The following is an 18,720-nucleotide window of genomic DNA, read 5'->3' as shown; positions in this document are numbered from 1 at the left end:
ACAGAATGTGCGTCCAGGTTTCCTCAGCACCACACAAGCAGAGATTGGCATCAGATAAGCCAAATTGAAATAGTTTGGAGTTGATGGAGCCGTGCCCAGTAAGTATATACGATGTTGTTAGGCTGGGAGAAAACCATTGGCGGACGTTCTTGTTGAGAGAGAAGGTAACTGCAGGAACAAAAGAGCGGGTGACTTGACCAGTAGTACTGGAATCCCATCGTGATTGCCACACACTGATAAGTTCATTCCAGATTCTCCGTTTCTCGTCTTTGATGTTAGCAGTTAAGTTGCATGAGATGCCGAGAATCTCGCCGGGAACTCCTGCTTTAGACGATAGCATAGTCCTTTGAAGATGACATGCGGTCTAGTGGTAAGACTCCAGCAAGGACCTGCAGAGCAGCAGAGGACACTGTCCTGCAGGCCCGGAGCATGCCAAGCAGCATAATCCGTTGAATGGAGATGAGCTTGGAACGGAGTTTAACATTAACGGCTCTATGAAACCAGACTCCCGAAGCATATGTTGGTATTGGTACGAATACTGCTGTATAATATAGCAAGCGGGTCTTCTTATTTAGTCCCCAGTCCGATTTGGTGATGCAGATAATTGCTGCAGTAAACTTCTTAATCTTCGAGGCGAGGTGATTAATATGAGAGGAGAAGATTAACTTGTCATCTAAAATTACGCCAAGATGTTTTAATTCAGGAACAAAAGGGATTGCTTTCCGTCTATCTTTATATTTGGAGGACTTCTGTAATCGAACTTCCCCTTAAAAACCACCAGTTTTGTTTTTGTGGCAGATATTCGCAGTTTATGTATACTTGACCACTTGATTAGCTCAGAAAGAGTTATATTGGCTGATTGTTCCAGTTGAAGACGCGATCGACCTGGAATTAGAAGAACCAAATCATCGGCGTAGGCGAAGGCAGAGATATTGTCAAGTTTTTTGCGTGAGCCAGATGTCCAAAACTATATTCCAGAAGAGGGATCCCAGAACTGATCCCTGGGGGCATCCTCTTGAGATGGTCCTTGAGAGAGACTGCTGTTTCGAGATTACTTGGATGAGTCTGTTTTGGAAGTAGCTTCTAATAACTTGGAATAGTTGCTGAGAGCACTTGGCTTTGGTAAGACGATTGAGAGCGCTCTCCCACCAGAATGAATCGAAAGCTCCCTCGAAGTCAATGAATATGGCCATTTCATATTTAGCCCTCGAAGCTGATATGTGGTTAAGTTTTGACCTTCAATTAAATCCGCTGCTCTGGGACCATTGTATGGCTAATGGTCCCATAAAAATTCCTCCAGTCCGATGTGGACATGTGTTTTTGTAAGGCGAGGCTCCTAGAACGTCTGTTCAGCTCCGCCTCGTATTTATGTGAAGAACAGTACCACTGTAAAAGGGCCAGATATGTGAGTATGTTTGTGCGAGTAGTGTATATTGTGCTGTTGTTGTGTTCTGGCCACTTGGCTACCCAGAAGCATTAGTCACCTGAAGAGATGATTCTGGGTACTTGTCCACTCCACGGGAAGGTGGACCAGTCCCAGTAAAGCTCGTGCCGTCTGACGTTGACAAAAGGTGGGCCAGATTCCTCTGGGGGTCCATTCCAGAGTAGAAAAAATCCCGTGGTATAAAAAAAGGAACATTTCAGAGGAAAAAAAAGGCACATTTCAGAGGGAGGGAAAAAAAGTTACACTAGTGCAGAGCGCAAGGGAAAAAAATTAAGCTGCTCTCTGGGGATTCCCATTCTTAGCCTGTGTTATTCTGTAGGAGGTTTTCCCGAGCGTGAATACCTGCGTCGAGAAGTTCTGGAAGGCAGCCAGATTCTCTGGTGTTTTCCAAAAGAAGATCCAGTTCGGATCCCTTGGGGGGGAAGTGTCCCATTGTGTCTGTCAGGTATCATCTCATTATAACAGGGCATTCTCTCTCTCTCTCTCTCTCTCTCTCTCTCTCTCTCTCTCTCTCTCTCTCTCTCTCTCTCTCTCTCTCTCTCTCTCTCTCTCTCTCTCAGGGTCAGTGTCCACGTTTAGCTCAATGTCCCAGATCTTGGTCGGGATTTTCTTCCTGATTCTAAAGGTCAGGCTGAAGGTTACATACAAGTCCAGTGGAAGTGTCTCAGCTAAGACCTGGATGGCAGCAGTGATACTGTCCCGCATACCCTATGGGTAGCCAGGAGCATTTTCCGTTGTATACAGCCTAATTTGTCTCTCATTTTTACCAATCTAGCCCAGTGGAACCAAGCACCTGCAGCATACAACACGATCGGAAGGAAGATGGCTTTATAATATAGCTGGAGCTATCGCTTGGACAGATCCCATTCGTTCCTGGTGATTCTGATGATTGAACCTGAAATTTTTTCCCCATTAGAGCTGAGATGGATGAGGTGGGAGTGAAATCTTAATTTGTGATCAAGAACCACCCCTAGCACAGTAGTCTATGTAATAATGCGGAGTTGTACCCCGGAGACTTTAACTTGCGGAGGTCGCCTGAGGTCCAGCTTATTTTTAAAGAGCATCATTTTGGTTTGGTCTTGCTTGGATTTATCTGTAGTTTATTTAATGCAGCCCAGAAACAGTGGCCGTCAAGGACTCATGAGGTCGTCCGCGAAAGCCACAATCTTGGTATTGGCAAAGGAGTGGGAAAGCCAGTCTTGTAGGATCATATTCCACACGAAGGATCCCAGGTTTGAGCCCTGAGGGCACCCCCGGGTGATTGGCCTGGAGACATGATGGTATTTTGACTTGGCCAATCACCCGGAGGTGCCTTCGGGCTCAGTCCTGTGACCCCTCGTGTGGTATATGATACTACAAGACTGGCTTTGTAAAAAGTATTTCTCAACTTCAACTAGCCACGGGAATCGAACAGGCCTGTTTCATTTGTGTGAAAAGCAACTTTTCTGTTCACGCCCCCGTGGGGGGTATATTGCGGGTAAATTGGCTTTCTCGGCTAAACAGTGAATGTGACCTATTCTCGCCAAAAGACTTGCTTACCAATTTAATCTCGGAAGGAAAAAACTTTTATGGCCGGTTTGTCACCCATTTAGTCGTTGTTGGCAGAAGGTGTTGTTATAGAATTTTAAGCCCATCGGCTTAGACCATATTACGCCTTATATATTATGTCAGAAAACTGTGTGTTCTTTGGTCGATTTGCCTGTTTGCCGGATGAAAAACCTCTGTTCTCGTCAGAAGATTGCATGACGCGAGGATCTTTAATGGGCTTTTTTTCACTCTGTGGGTGGGTTAGTGATTCTCAGGCGTAGATAAGCAAGGTTTTTATCTCCAGAAACTGGTGTTTTTTTCGTCCAGCAAAACAGGAAAAACGAACAGAGAACACACATAGTGTGTTCTCTGTTCGTTTAAAAAAATTACTAGGTGACTCTAATATAATAGCGTTTTTTTTTTTTTTTTTTTTTTTTTGCTTTGCTCTCCACTTCCTGTCCAGTACCAGTGAGAAATTTGGTGACGTGATAATAAACAAATCGGTATCGAACAGAACACCTAATTCTGAATGAGCTGAAACTGAAACTGTTCAGCTCATGAGAGAGAGATTAGTTATCAGATGTTTTATGAGAAAGTAGACCATGCACTCTGTCTTTGCTGGGTTCATGTTGAGGCTATACTGCTTGAGGTAAAAGGGGCTGGTGAATCAAATGTGCTGTTGGTTTCCTCTGTGATTTTATCGTGGTGTGCATTGATTTCATCGGCTGTAAGAATTTTTAAATCATCAGCATATGCTATGTAGTATATGTAGTATTTGTGTTACGAATGAGACAAATATTGCAGTAAAGAGGAAGTCAGAGAACCCTCCTCTTGTGGGACTCTGCACATATCCTTATTATTGTCACGGAATGTAAGAACCCCCACGAGTAGTACAGTTGGTAGAACCGCCGTACTCCTCACACTGGGTGGAAAAGACCTGAGTTCAAATACCGTCGATGGCGTGAGTAATTTTTATGGGTCTTTTTCACAACGTGGCTGAGTTAGTCGGTCTCAGGCGAGGGTAGCATGGTTTTTTTCTCCCGGAAACTCTGGTTTTCATCTAGCAAACAGAAAATAAACCTAAGAACACATGCAATTTACAGACAATACATATGGAGCAAAATGGCCTTAGTTACTAATGCTCTTAAAACCCTATTACAACAACAACAACGGAGTGTAACTGAGCGGTCATGGAGTAGGATTTTAGGAAGTTCAGAGAATTCCCACCAATGTAAAAGTGGTCTTCGAGCAAGCACTGTGAAAATACTCAAACGGTATCGAATGAAGCTGCAATGTTGACATAAGTGATGGCAAATTTTTTCTTTTCGCTCAGATGCTGAGAGAAATGAGAGAAATCTGTGCGTATTGGCTACGAGATTGGTGACCTATTTCGTAGTAAGATATGAATTTAAGGAGACACATATAGAAATATCTTCCTTGTGAACACAGGGAGGAGAATCCTCTCTAGTAATTTTAGAAGGCATGATGAGCTGGATATAGGTCGGTGTGTTTGTGCTTTTTTTGGAATAGACAATCCACTATTCTAGTGGATTTCCTACTTGAAAAGCTTGCTCAGCTGAAAAAAAAACCCCTTTGAGAGTCATTAGTGCTAGCAACTATCAAAGGGATTTTGGCGTTCAGAATTTTGGATACTTCTTCACCAGACTGGTTTTAAACTTGAGGGAAAAGTGTATAGGGAGAACACTGCACTGGAAATGTTTAGTAGTGGCTTGTCCCTCGTGGGTAGCACAGTTCATAGAATCCCCGTCCTCACACTAGGTGAAAAAGACCTGAATTCGAATCCCGCCAATCACGCAAAGAATTTTAAGGGCCTTTTTAACAGCTGGCTGACTTCGTCAGTCTCAGAGAGGGTAAGATATGTTTTCCTCGCGGAAACTCACGTTTTTTGTCCAGTAAACAGCAAATCGACCATAGAATACACCCAATTAACAGAATAGACTGCTCAATATGGCCTAAGTTGCTGATACGCCTAAAATACTACAACATACAACCAGTAGAGGCTGGATGAAATACGGTGCAAGATATCTCTGCCGTAGTAGTTGTTGTAAAGGCTGGGGTTGAGTTCAAGGCGTTCTATGAGTTTTTATATATCGAAATTGACGTCAGTGGGTACTATCCTTTATGATTACGTATGAGTTCGAGGTCAATTTAGACTCCTACGATACAATGGATAAATTAGATGTAAATTTATGACTTTTTTCTCAGAATAAGACGTGTTTCCATATGCTGGTTATACTGTCGGAGTAACTCCTGATTAGTCATGGATTTCTGTCGGTTAAAATTGACACACTGTCGAGAAGGAAATTCTGTCTCAGTGAATTTGCCATGTTGTTTCCAATCTTTATATTCAACTAATACTTTAGTTGAACATTTTTTTTTTTAAGATGAGTGAGTGTCTGCAATATCAGGAATGGGACAATTGCGATAGTTGACGACTATAGGGCATTAGAAAAAACTGACTAGTGGGTTAATATGTGAATAAAATGGGACTTTTAAAGTATTATAGCACTTCATAAAGTAATTCGGTTGCTTACCAGTCATGACAGCGAAATAAATTCTCCAACTAGAAGGCTTTTTCTATAATTTTGCACTATAAAAAAATACTGTAGGCAGATCATTTTCTTTCAGAGTAATAAAAATTGATATTGGTACAAACGGTACGGAAAGAGGTTTTTTTAAATAAATTACTCTCCAGGTGAGTAATCATAGGGAAACAAACGCTGACAGCCAGCTATAAAATACCACACTTTGAATGCTCGGATATTAGGAAAAATAGGCATTCATTCAATATTTTTGAAGCAACGCCTTTGGAACCCAAGGCTCTAGAGTAACTTCTCGTGATAGTGATGAACCAGCTAAGATCAATTCACATTTGTTTCTAAAGCTCACAGCCCAATTACCCAAAATACAACATATCTTCACAATTAACAAGATATAAAGAACATGCTTTTAGTTGAGCATGAAATTTTAGTTGATGTCAGGCCAACGGGAACCAGAAGCCAAAACTATACATCGTTCATTATTTCCCTTGCCCTAGAGACAAGAAACATCTATTGATGTAATCCTTCTAGTAGAGACATGGCTTTTTCTTGAGAGGCAGCTTAGCCTACTGAATCAGATTTAAATTATGGTTGTGTTAGTAATGGCAAAGAAAGCATGGGTCTTTTTCATTTGTTATGTGGCTTTATAAATCTTCATAATTTATAAAGCCACATAACAAATGTCAGCAGATTGCTATAGTTGCTAGAACCAATTTGACAAATCTCTCCAATCATGTGTAGTTTATCTACTACCTAGCCATAGAACTCAAAAGGGGAAGAGTTTGACTTTGCTTGTTGTTCACCTCCGTCCCGGGAAAATCTTGGTAAAAAGCGATTTTAATATGCCATGCCCTGAATATGATGATGCTAGAATTTATCTACAAAATTTACATAATAATGTAGGTGTTGCACTAGATATGCAATAATCTAGATCTTGCATTAATCCATCTAGGGCATCTCAAAAATTAGATCTTTTATATCACAAGATTAAGGATGTAATTTCAGTTCAACATAACTATATATTCAACTGTGATCATAGCTCTATAACTTTTGAATTTCTTTGATCAAAAATTTTTATCACCCATTTCAATACGTTCCCACAATTGGAAGTAAAACTAAATAAAACATACTTACTTAAATATCTTAAGCCAGATGTTATACTCGTATTTAGGTAGCCGCTATCTATTAGTTAGATACATTAGCTCTAAATCGCCTCGTAAACCTCCTCACATAATCACTGAAACTTATAGAAAATGTGAGCCTCAAAATAGATCCATCTCACTTCAGCGACCATGTCATGGTTCCACAGAAGGAGAGTAAAGGGAGCCTTTAGAAGAAGGCAGAAAGCGTTTAGGCGACGGAAGATGACCGATGAAACTGAAGACTTTTAAAAGAGAGAGAAGCGCACCAAGAATGGATTTTAAAAAAAGGGGGGGGGCTGAGAGCAAATAAGATGATCCTTGCCAGTCAAGTTCAGAAGATAACCTTTGAAGAAGTACTTCAAGAATGGGTAAAATTAATTTTTAACAAGATTCCCAAATACAATCCATCCTGCCTCCCACTTCTTCCCCAATTAGCCAAGCTCTCTGTATACCGTTAAAAGTTAAAAGTCCAACTGGATATCTTTTAGGATATTAAGGCTGCTTTTGATAACCTATATTTCTGTACAGCTTCATAGCATGGATAAGCATTTAGAAATTTCAGATGAGTTGCTGCACCTATTAAAATCCCTGATACTAACTAGGAAACTAAAATAAAGCACAGGAACCTACAATTCCAGATTACTATCTCAAGAGGGGGAATCCCTCAAGGAGGCGTCTTATCCACTTTCCTTTTCGCAGCGACATTAGAGCCATTCCTTTCTGTATTGCAAAATATCCTAACCTCTATTGACTACATAAAGTTCTTTCTTCACTCAAATGACTCTCCATTCCTATCTAAAACCATTCAGCAAGCCACCAACCGAATTAGTTAAATTGAAAATAAATAAATAAATAAACCATCTTAACTGCATTAGCCTTGAAATTGCTCAAATATCAGTATCATCCCATGGTAATACCAAATCCACATCAAGGATCTGTACATGCTTTATAAGCTAATCACCGAAGGAACTGATTCGCCTAACATATTCAAGATAATTCACTCTGTGTACCAAATGTAAAATGTAAGAAATAATACTAATACACCATGTCCATTAAGACTCAATCTATGTACTGTCAATCCTAGAATACATTTTTACCGCGTACATTGGATAACATTGGATTCGATCTCGAGATTCGTTGCGTACACAAAGCATATAGGAATCAATCTCTGGCTGAAACGTAAGCACATTGAAATCCAGGACTGATTTTTTTATTCTAGGCATTACTACCTGTGATTAACTATCTACTGAAATAGTCTGATTCGCCCGTGTTGCACCTTTATACATTGATTGAGATTGACGTCAATGTAATTATCTTCTTCTTTCTTCAGATGCTAATGCAATCTAGAACATCAGGTATCTAAAATGTTTTTGAGTTAAAAAAAACGTAATCCAGGACGAATCAGAACTTCTGAGGAATCCTGGATTACGTTTTTTCGCTCGTATAGGGTATGATCAAAAATTCTTCAGATAACCATTCACGCATCATTACTTTGAATGTTGTTTTTTTTTTTATTAGATTATTACTGGATATGTCATTCAGCAATTTGTATTAGAGAATTCTCTTTAACAAATATTAAAGATCAGTAGTGTTATTAGCATGTGTATAGATGGCCTTTTTCTTTAAATATGGCATTCACACTACTTGAAGACCATGGTAAACCCTGTATTCCTTTATATAATGACTATTCAATTTTTATTTGTAATGATTTTTAATCGGCTACTTTTTGGGTGTTGTCATAGATGTGAACAGGATCATTACCCCCGCCTCCTCTTTTATTTTCTCTTCCATTTGAGATGCTACTGTAACCGGAGGAGTGCGAAAAGACGTCAATGTACCCGTTATTTTAGAGCCATGTTTATACGGCGCATATACAGTCATCTCCGAATTAAGCAGTAAGCTTTGTAGCGTGTGCAGCTTATTCGATATGCTTCTCACATTTTGCAGGAAAATAATATTCTCATTAGATTCTTTTATATCAGTTGAGTTGATTGCTATTCGAAAGTTCGCTGCGTTATTCTTACTTGTGAGCATCGCAGCCCTTTTCCACCCGGTGTGGGGAGGACGGCGATTCTACCAACTGTACTATCCCATTCAAGAGCTATTATCACTGAGAGCAGTGATAATAGCTCTTGAATATTCTTTCATGCTTCACATACTGGTGCTTTGCAGATCTTGCAGTGTACGAACAGGGGTATTTCGTCAGAGTGATCGCTGAAAGAGAGATCCCATGCATGTCAAGCAGTTAAGGTATTTAGATAGTGCACTGACCAAGAATATGTTTGTAGATGTATTATCGCATTGTTGGACAATTTATTAGCATACAAGAGTTTATTGTTTGGACATCCACTTTAAATGGTACATCTTTTTTGGACTGCATCTTGCTGACTTGGTAGAAGTTCAGGTTAGAATAGACAGTAGAAGTAGCTGGACAGGTGCTTTTCCTTTAGATTAACATTTTGCTTTTCTTTTAGGAAAAACAAAATGTTAATCTCTCAGTTAACGACGTCTGCCCATATTTGGAGAAGGGCGGATTTATCCTTCGTATTTGTAGGGGAGGGAATAATAACGCCATAAAAAAAGAAGGAAATGCAGTGTTGGAAGATAACATTATATGAAATTGTGCTTGCAGATAACGTAGAAACGTAATATATAGGAAGATCTTTTGGGGGGATAATTGCTCCACTTACTGTGTTACCTGCTAGGACAGTATTAGAAGGTTTAGCTAAAATCGTGATTCTGTCATTCGTTAGATCACCTAGTAACAGTAACTAATCTTAGCTTCGGTTCCTGCACATTTTTACCTGAAAATTAAGCCAGCGGGTTATGACTACTGGTATCCCGACGTTCATTGTGAGAACCTTTTCGAGGATGGCGAAAGCAGTAAAGATGTGCACTTCACGATGGCTGGTAAGATATTTTTTTCACGATTTAATTTTCAGGAGACCAATGTTTCTCAAATGCCTTGGTCTTTTGCCTGGTTTATCTCCTAGTGGTGGTGGCGGGTAACGTAGAGTCTCAATTGTTTATTTGGCTAAAATGTCATAACAACAATTAGGCAGCAATGAATAGTTTTTTCAATGGTAAAAAATTCGTTTTATATTTTGAAAGAAATGGTTAAGAATATTTTCGATAGAATACATGTAGACATACACGTTAGAACTCAATAAAAAACATCCTTAACCATTTCTTTCAAAATATATAATACTACAGAGTGTGTTTAGTGTCAAACGGCACCAGGGGTTTCCCCCATCTCCGCGTACTATAATTGTGGGTGTGAAACAGAACACTGTCAATGCCAGAGGTTTAAAAGTATATAATTACAATATATATTAATGGATTCAAATAAGCAGCTACAGTCGTTATTACTTGAGTCTCGATTATCGCCGGTAACATCCCTTGGTTTTTAACTAATAATTATCATATTATCACAGTCATATTCCTTCTCTTATCTTGGTTTTTATCGATTTACGATATGTTCTTGAAAACTAACTTTTATATCGAAATCCTGTAAGTCGAATCGTGTTTTTTCCAGTAGATCTAATGTATTATAACAAGGTTATGTTCTTCACTCACACTTTTTTGAAAACAGCAATAGTTAGAGTATTGCAAAGATTTTGTATAAATGTTAATAAATTGATAGCTTTTCTTTTCCTGTAGTTCAGGGTTTCTCAAATTGTGGCTTGCGATCAACGTAGTGGGGAATAGTATAAAGCGGTTTAGAACCTTTTATTTCTAATAAAAGGTTATATAGGTTTTTAGGTTCTATAATTTTTTATTTGGGATATAGATTAAAATTTAATTATTAAAAATAAGCGGTGTATATATATTTCTTGCCCAATTCAAACCCAAATGAAATCATTAGTTTAAGGGGGCGGTCGCACAAATTTATTTATCATTTTAGTGGCCCATGAACACTTTAAAATTCAGTAATTCTTGAACTTTAAAAGAGCAAGAACTATTGCATCATGTAGCTTAATGTAAATTCCAATGTGTTTGAATTGAAAAGGTGTTTTCAATTCGAACACATTGGAATTCAATTCAAGTATTTCCTTACTCAGTATAATGCTGCTTGTAGTTGGATACATGATGCAATAGTTTCATTATAATGAAACTATTGCATCATATTTCATTATAATGAGTTATTTTTCTGTAAATTTACCTTGAAAAATTAACAGCGCTCTATACGTTTCAACAAGAAGCAAGATTAAAACAGAAGAGTGAGTATTAAGGAATATTTGGTGTTGCTGAGGTATCTTTGGTTTCGTCCCAGTTGATCATGATTAATGTCAATTCACTTTGGTTAATTTATTAATAAAAAAGGAAAATGTTGCATAATGTAAATGAAGTAGGCCATAGAAACAAATATTTCAAACATGCTTTAATAATCGTTTGTTTTCAAAGAATCCCTGCCAAGTAGTTTGCAGCATGCTTCTTCATTATCACAAAATTATTTAGCTCTTCTGGAAACAGGGCAAGCATTCACATGATTGAAAGGTAATGCTTCACATCCACTTACTTGTCAGCAGTGTTTGCCTCTTCAGAAATGCACAAAGGCTTCTTTTTCATACCACTCTTCTATTTAAAAAAAGTCACTCGAGTTAGGCAGGCAGGGGTTTCGCTTTGTCGCAGTTGTAACTTAATTCTACTTTGTATATGCTTTGGGAAGAATTAGTAAAAAAATGGAACTGAAGAGAAAAATCTCTTACAAGGCAGCTGATTGCTGACTACTAAAGTCATTTCACAGAGCACGTTCCTCATAAGAATCCCTTCTTTCGTTTTTTTAGAGTTCATACACCGTACTGTATGTGAGCCATTAACCATTTCATAATAAGCATGCGCAATGTTTGTTAACTGCAAGCGAACGAGCTTTTCTGCAGATGTTAAATGAATTCACCCATTTTCAGACGTTTGCTCTCAATTCCCTTCCTCCCCTTCCTATTATGATTTTATTTATTTATAGATCTTTGTTGTAAAACTTTCATTTTCCACCGCATTATAATATCAAGAATATACATTCATTTTAAGTTTCCCAGAATGCACTTTACTAGTCATATCGATCAGATCATATACTCACGCTCTAAAATAAGGAAGGGTAATTATCGAGTGGCTTCCACCGAGTTAGACCATGAAGAGGAAATGTGATCGTTGTTAACAAATAAACATTAAATGAATTACTGAAGTACTTGAGGAAATCAAATCTTCTAAAAAAAGGACTTTCCTTTTTTTAGAAGCCACCACAGAATTCAGGTTAGTTATGATCCGGATTTTCACCAGAACTGTGATTGCAAAACATATAATATCTGGTGACTGACTGCTCGAAAGAAACATGAATACGCTGGCTACTAAGAAAAATCTCTTTATACAAAAAAAAGGAAGAGACAGATAAGAATCTAGAAGAGTATTTATCCTAGTTTGAAAAATAGTATGAGATGCGAAAACAAGAAATGTCAAATATTATTCTGAATTACGTTTCACATATAACAGTTAAAATATTAATCAACAATTTTCTTTTCCTATAACTTAATATCAAGTCAGTTATCTGACAAATTGGGAAGCTGTTTTCTCTACTCGATATCATTCTGCTTAGAGCCGATTACATGATGCTGATGCAATAGTTTTTCATTATAATGGTAGAGAGAGAGCGAGCTGACTTAAATTTCTGTATTTTTATCTTAAAATGCTTTCGAATCAAATCTTTTAAGCATGCATTTAAACAATTACACCATTTAGTATAAATTTCAGCCAATAGAATCCTTGCTGATCAAGAAATCATTTTAGAACTGTTTTAAATGTACTTTACATAAAGAAATTTGTTAAACAAATTCCTGCTTTTTTTTCCCTTCTCTTTTGCTTGGAAACAGTTTTTGATGTGTTATAGTTCATTGTACGAAAACGGTCTTGGATGTAGATGTGGTCCTTCAGTGTGTCGATGGCGGAATTATTCAATAGCATAGCATTAAACGACGTTTTCTTCATATGATAAGATAAACACCTTATAAAATTCCGTATAATGTCGTTTTGTTTTGTTCTTTTAGCGGCAAAAACGTTGAGTTTAAACCCTTATCTAGTAATGAACCTAAACAAGAAAAACAGGTTAAGGAACTTTCAAAAGTGTATATATATGTAACCTTAGAAGTGTTCGTAGAAATTGCGTCCTTGGGGTTCTCTCCCCCTCTTCTGACAAAGCAGTCCTGTGCCAAACAGTAATTTATTCTTCATCTTCTTCCTCCTCCTCTTCCTCCTCCTCCTCCTCTTCCTCCTCCTCTTCTTCTTCATATTCAATTTCAATGTGCTGCGTTCCAGGGGGTGCCCGGTAAGTGGGAGGTACTCCAGACACCGAACGGTATTTAACGTAATTATCAAATTTGCCTACTCGACGCACAGGTCTGGGAATTGCTTTAGGTGTGTTGTACATTACTGTGGGGGACGAAGGAGGCCAGATATTATCCGTACAACGGCGTACTGGAGTGGTGTTTGGAGCAAATGGTGGTGGCCGGTTAACAGCAGGAACAGAAGCAGGATTCCAGGCCTGACCGACTTGGCCGTGAGTTGGAGAGTAACTGCCGTGCTCATCGTAATTGGATAGTTCACCGGGTTTAGGAGGTGGCCAAATAAATCGCTTTCCTTGTGATCCTAGAAAGAAGCAAAAATAATATTTATTTAATTATTTTAAATCCAAATGGATTATTCCACACAGTTTGGAAATGAACTTATATTTAAAGCTATATACTGCATATTTATACATAAATATTTATACATAAATATTTATACATAAATATTTATGTATAAATGTGCAGTATAGAATAAAGGAGGCATTCTAGTTCACCTAAAACAAATAATGTTATGCCATCAGAGAAAAGCTAATGGTGACGTTTTTGGCACTATTGTGGCATTCTTGTTGCGCATTTTAAAGAGACTGGAGTTATCGTTACTGTTGCATTCGTATTGAATACTTCAGAAAAAATCAGGAACTCAATTCGCAGAAATTGTTTTGGACTTTTGAAAGGTGAAGTACGGCTGTTGCTTGACAAGGCAAGAATGTATACAGCTCGTGCAGTTGAATAGATAACTATAGACTCTTTGGGAGATTTCCATAATAGTTTATTTTTATCACTACTCGGTAACGCCACATTTTTCTTATGTCTTGAACCTGTGATAATGTTCCAAAAATTTGTGACTTAACGATTTGTGATGTCAGAAATTTTATACTCAGAAAGATTTTCATGTGAATGGATACAGGTCTTCCAGATGATCTAGTTGGCTTAAACAGTATCACCTAAAATTGGTCACCTTGAAAAATCAGTAAGCGCAACAAAAGATCTAGATTATGATGGGACAGCAAAGCAAAGTTATCGAGCAAGTCAGAGTTGGTAGACAAGCTCCTGGAGCTTCAACAAAGCCTTATTCTGCAAAGTTCGACTGAGGGGAGTCATTATCCAGGTTCCTGTTCCTAATTTTTGACTGTTATACCTAAATTGCTCGTCCAGTTTGACGAAACGGAACTCCAATAATGTGACACTGGCAGACTGGCTGCTCAAAGTCTCTCTATAAGCTCAATAAAACCATAGAGACCAATATTATCATTTGTCCAATCAAAAGACAAAACGACAGAGAAATATATCAGTCAACACCTGTCATAATTTAGTGGACAGTATTAAGTGTTTCTCGAAGACTACACGATGCAAGGTCCCTACACCATTATAAAATCTGATATGCCAAATGATAGAAATCTTTATGTTCAGTGTGATGAAATTTGTTTAAATAAGCTTTAACATGAATTTAATTACTTTAATAATTAAACCGAATTTGAAGTTAGCATCTTTAACATAAAGAGTTTCATTTAATTAATTAAAGAAATTAAATTCAAATCTGTAAACCACTGGTTTCTTTTAGTGATCCAATACCTTTGGTAACTTAGTGCAGATAACTGTGAAAAGTGAGTGTGGGTTGGAAGCTACCACCCATCTCGCCGCTATCATAAGAGTTCTCCAGTAGGCTGTGACCTATTTTCATACTTCTAAGGTTCTTGTTTAAGAAGAAAGAAGAAAAAAAAAGTGTCATGGCATATGACAGCGTAAGATAGCGTCTTGTCGATGTTGTGATCAGTGTTTAGCATATTAACTGTAGCCTTCTCCAAACTAGTTCTTAGGTTAACGCAGTATTAGAAAATACAAAATGAGGACATTGCGAAGGATATGATTAGGCCCATAATAAAAACATGTGCTACAGGTTTATTTGTGGTTATCGCAGTTATTTCTAACTAATATCGAGACTGAAACAAGCTTAAAGAATAAAAAAGAAAAGAAAAAGGTAGACTTAAATACTCCTCACGCCAGATTTACAAAAAAGGTATTGACTATTTAATACGTTAGTATTTCCCATCAGTGATGTCATCTCTTGAGGCAGCTGATTTCCAGATTTTTTTAGAAGTCCCGGAAATGCTGGAATTAAAGTTTTACTGCAGGATGTCATTTCTGTCAGACCTAAGGTATAGGAATAATATAAGTACCTATGTTCAGTGTGGTTTCCGAAATACACGGGTCTTCCTCCATCCTTTATACTAGACAAGCGAGCCATTGTTAGATATTCATCCCCCCCCCCCCCACAAAAAACTTACTATTTTTATTGGGTTGTAGTATTTGTGATTTTCGTGCTGTTTCCAGATGGCGTTTTATATTCCCAATATTTCTAAACATTACATTAAGAAATATTCCCAATATTTCTTAATGTATGCACATAAGGAAAGATATTGCAAATAACGCGTCCTTTACTTCTAAACCGGTACAAATTTATGGTACAGGACCTTACAGTTTTCAACGGAACTGTTCCTCATATAACAAGACAAAGCTTTGTGTGCATGTGTGTGTGTGTGTACGTTGTATGAGGGAGCTGGCTCTTCCCCAGATAACATGAGGACAAATCTCCCAGATTACATACACACACTGAAAAAAAAAAAGAATCCACAATCGTATAAGACAATATCCGTCTGTCAAATGCAATTGTATGGTGACTAAATAGAACGAAAGAATTTTAGTTTACCAAGATTAATACGCAATCTTTCAAGCAGATCATAACTCAAATAACTAATTCGGCAACAAGTGGTTAAGTCTGGAGATTTAAGTTTCTGTAGTTTCGAAATTCATCTAATTGATACTACGGGCAAAAAATAATAACGTGGCCTGGACATGAGCACATTGCAAATTATTGGGATATAAAAGATAGAATATCGCTTATTTTTGTAGAAGCAGTTAAAATACAACACTCAGCAGCCACTTTACTAGATACACCTGTCTCATAGCCAGCGAGTCTCCCTTTAGCCCTCAGAACAGCCTGGATTCGTCGTGGCATGGACTCCACGATGAGTCGAAAGCGTGTCACAGCGATGCTAGTCCATGTTGACTCAATTAATTCCCACAGTTATAGCAAATTGGATGGTTGACTCTATTCCAAAGAGTTCGTTGCATCTCAACCCACAGACAGTACTCTAATGGATTGAAATCAGTTGACTGAGGAGGCCACCGCATTAGTCTGAATTCATTCTCATGTTCCTCGGATCACTTTTGTATAATTCTGGCCTTATGACATGGCGCATTATCCAGTTGGAAGAACCCAATCAGAGATACATTTCAGCCATGAAGGACTGCTGAGCCCGGTCGGAAACAATTTCAGCTAACTTGTGTCATCAAATTGTTGCTGTATTGGTATCAATTGGTTCTATGTGCACCACGACAACACGCCCCACGTCATTATACTCCATCACTGGGCAATATTGAGAATACATGGCAGGATCGGTTCCATGAACGTAAAATGTCATCCTAGGGCCACTTGGAATCCCACAAAAGATCCTCGCGTCATTGATGGAATTCGAACCTGGGCATTTTCCATCCGGTGTGGGAAGGACGGTGACGATGCCACTGTACTACACGCGCAGACAAGGTCCATGGACGTATGCTGTTTTCGACATATTCTTTTTTTTTAATGAAAATCCCAAACACGAGAGGTATTAAAACCTGTAGTACTTAGAACCGCGCGTGGGTTAAAGGTTGAGAAGATGAAAGTTACTTGTTGATATTAGACTTGGATTTTTGTAGATTTTAATTTTCAGGAAATACGTTTGAAGGAAGGTTGTTCCAAAAGACAGAAGCTGAAGGAATAAATAAGGAAGAAGAAAAGTTGATTCTGTAATATTGAAGTTGGACAGTAAAAAGATGTTGACTGGTTGCGTAACGTGTTTGGACTGCTTTGGAAAAGAAAAAGAGAGAGAGAGAGAGAGAGAGAGAGAGAGAGAGAGAGAGAGAGAGAGAGAGAAAGAGAGAGAGAGAATTATAGAATTCATTTCAGAAGAACACAGTGCCCATGGAAGTATGTATAGATAAGGCATGCAGAAGAAACAGAACGTCTATGGATCAGAGAGTGGAGAGGCCCTGTTAGATATGAGTCATTAATTAACATAACTGCCCTCTTCTGAGTGGAATCTAGAAACCTGAGAGACATTTTGGGGAATCGCCCCAGATGTGGGATCAATGTTCCATGGTTGGACGGATTTGCGATATGTACAGAGTGAGCAGCTGTTTGGAAGGAAAGTAACGCCGAGAGCAAAAGAGAAAACCCAGTTTTTTAGATGCAGAGGAACTATATTTGTAATGAGCTTATGCCAAAAGAGATTAGAAGTCAAGGTAATCGCCAATATAGATATATGATTGTGTCCAGAAATCACAGTGTCACTGAAGATAAGCACAGGAGCAAAAGAATCCTTTTTGCTAGATATAAGACAGGACTGAGTTTTAGAAGGATTGAAATCAATTAAGTTATATTTTCCCCACTGGAGAATTATCTGGAGATCAGCATTTTAAGGAATTGATAGTGGATATTTGCTAAACAAAAAAGATGGAGCTTTTTTGTTTAGGGCAAGGTTTCTTTAGGGAAACCTTTCCCTAGAGCTTTAGGGCAAAGTTTCTCAAACTAGGATATGTGGAATGCAATGTGCTGTCATCAGCAAACCTATGATTGGCATGTCATGTTTGGTAAATGGAAGACGGTCATAAACATATAAAGGAAAAGAATAAGAAAAAGACTGGAACTTTGGGAAACACCAGCATTAGGGAAGGAGTTAGAAGACAGAGAGCCATTTACCATCACCCGCAGTGAGCGGTCAGAGAGAAAACTGATTACCCAATTACAAAAAAAAAAAAAAAAAAACAGTTGGCAAACCATACGATGGAAGCTTATTTAGACGACCTTTATGCCTAACAAGAAATGTTAAGAGCAACTGTTTGAAATGTCAAGAGCAACTGTTTGAGTTTCACCAAACTTTTCGATTGAATTTGTCCATAGATGGGTAACGTAAGCCAGAATATCACCAGAGGATATTGGTACTGACGGAATCCATACTGGCGATCGTTGATCAGATGGAAGGTTTCTAGGCGGTTTAAAAGTTGGCGGTTAATTGATTTCTCCATTACTTTAGAAAGAGTAGAAGTAATTGCAATTGGATGGGAGGGATCTGTCACCCTTTTGAGCAGTTGGCTGGATATGAGCAAATTTCCAACCAGAAGGGAAAACACCTCTGGAATAAGAAAGTGAAAAAAAGGCGAGACAGAACAAGAGTAAGTTTGGGAGCACAGGTTTTGAGAACAAGTGGAAAAATACCATCCTGGCGCTTTCTTAGCATCAAGATTGTTCGAAATCTTTCTGACATCTTTTTGGCGGAAGACCACAGGAGGCATTTAATGGGGAGTACCGGAAATGGCAGAAGGTGGTTTAGTAAGATCATCAATACACGAGTTAGAAGAAAAGTAGGCAGCTAGCAAGTCAGCTTTATCTTTGGCTAAAGTGCCTGATTTTGACAGAGATGGGAAAAAGTTGCGGCCAATAGATTTGGCAAGAGACCAGAATGCTCGACTATCACTTGGACAAGAAATAAGTTTTCTACCCTTAGCCTGTTCGAAATCGAGTTTAGACCGATTAATAACTGTCTTCATCAAAGTTCGCAATTGTTGCGAGCTTTTATGTAGGCAGAATGAACCTGGAGATTTGGATACAA

The 18,720-nt window shown here is 38.3% G+C and overlaps 1 protein-coding gene across 3 annotated transcripts in view; it reads right to left on the bottom strand.

The window, feature by feature from the left end:
* Positions 1-11,040: 11,040 nt before the first annotated feature.
* Positions 11,041-18,720, bottom strand: part of LOC150081674 (uncharacterized) — a 115,799-nt gene continuing 108,119 nt past the window's right edge. For all 3 annotated transcript variants that reach the window (XM_090378798.1, XM_090378799.1, XM_090378802.1), the window contains one exon: positions 11,041-13,310. In XM_090378798.1, coding sequence (XP_090234924.1) covers positions 12,886-13,310 — 425 coding nt within the window. In that variant the 3' untranslated portion in view covers positions 11,041-12,885. The remainder of the gene's footprint in view (positions 13,311-18,720) is intronic.

Source organism: Mastigoproctus giganteus, chromosome 8, assembly GCF_048544385.1.
Source record: "Mastigoproctus giganteus isolate SK-2022 chromosome 8, ASM4854438v1, whole genome shotgun sequence".
NCBI classification, from domain to species: Eukaryota; Metazoa; Arthropoda; class Arachnida; order Uropygi; family Thelyphonidae; genus Mastigoproctus; species Mastigoproctus giganteus.
The sequence above is the reverse complement of the archived record's forward strand: the minus strand, read 5'-3'. Positions and strand labels throughout refer to the sequence as shown.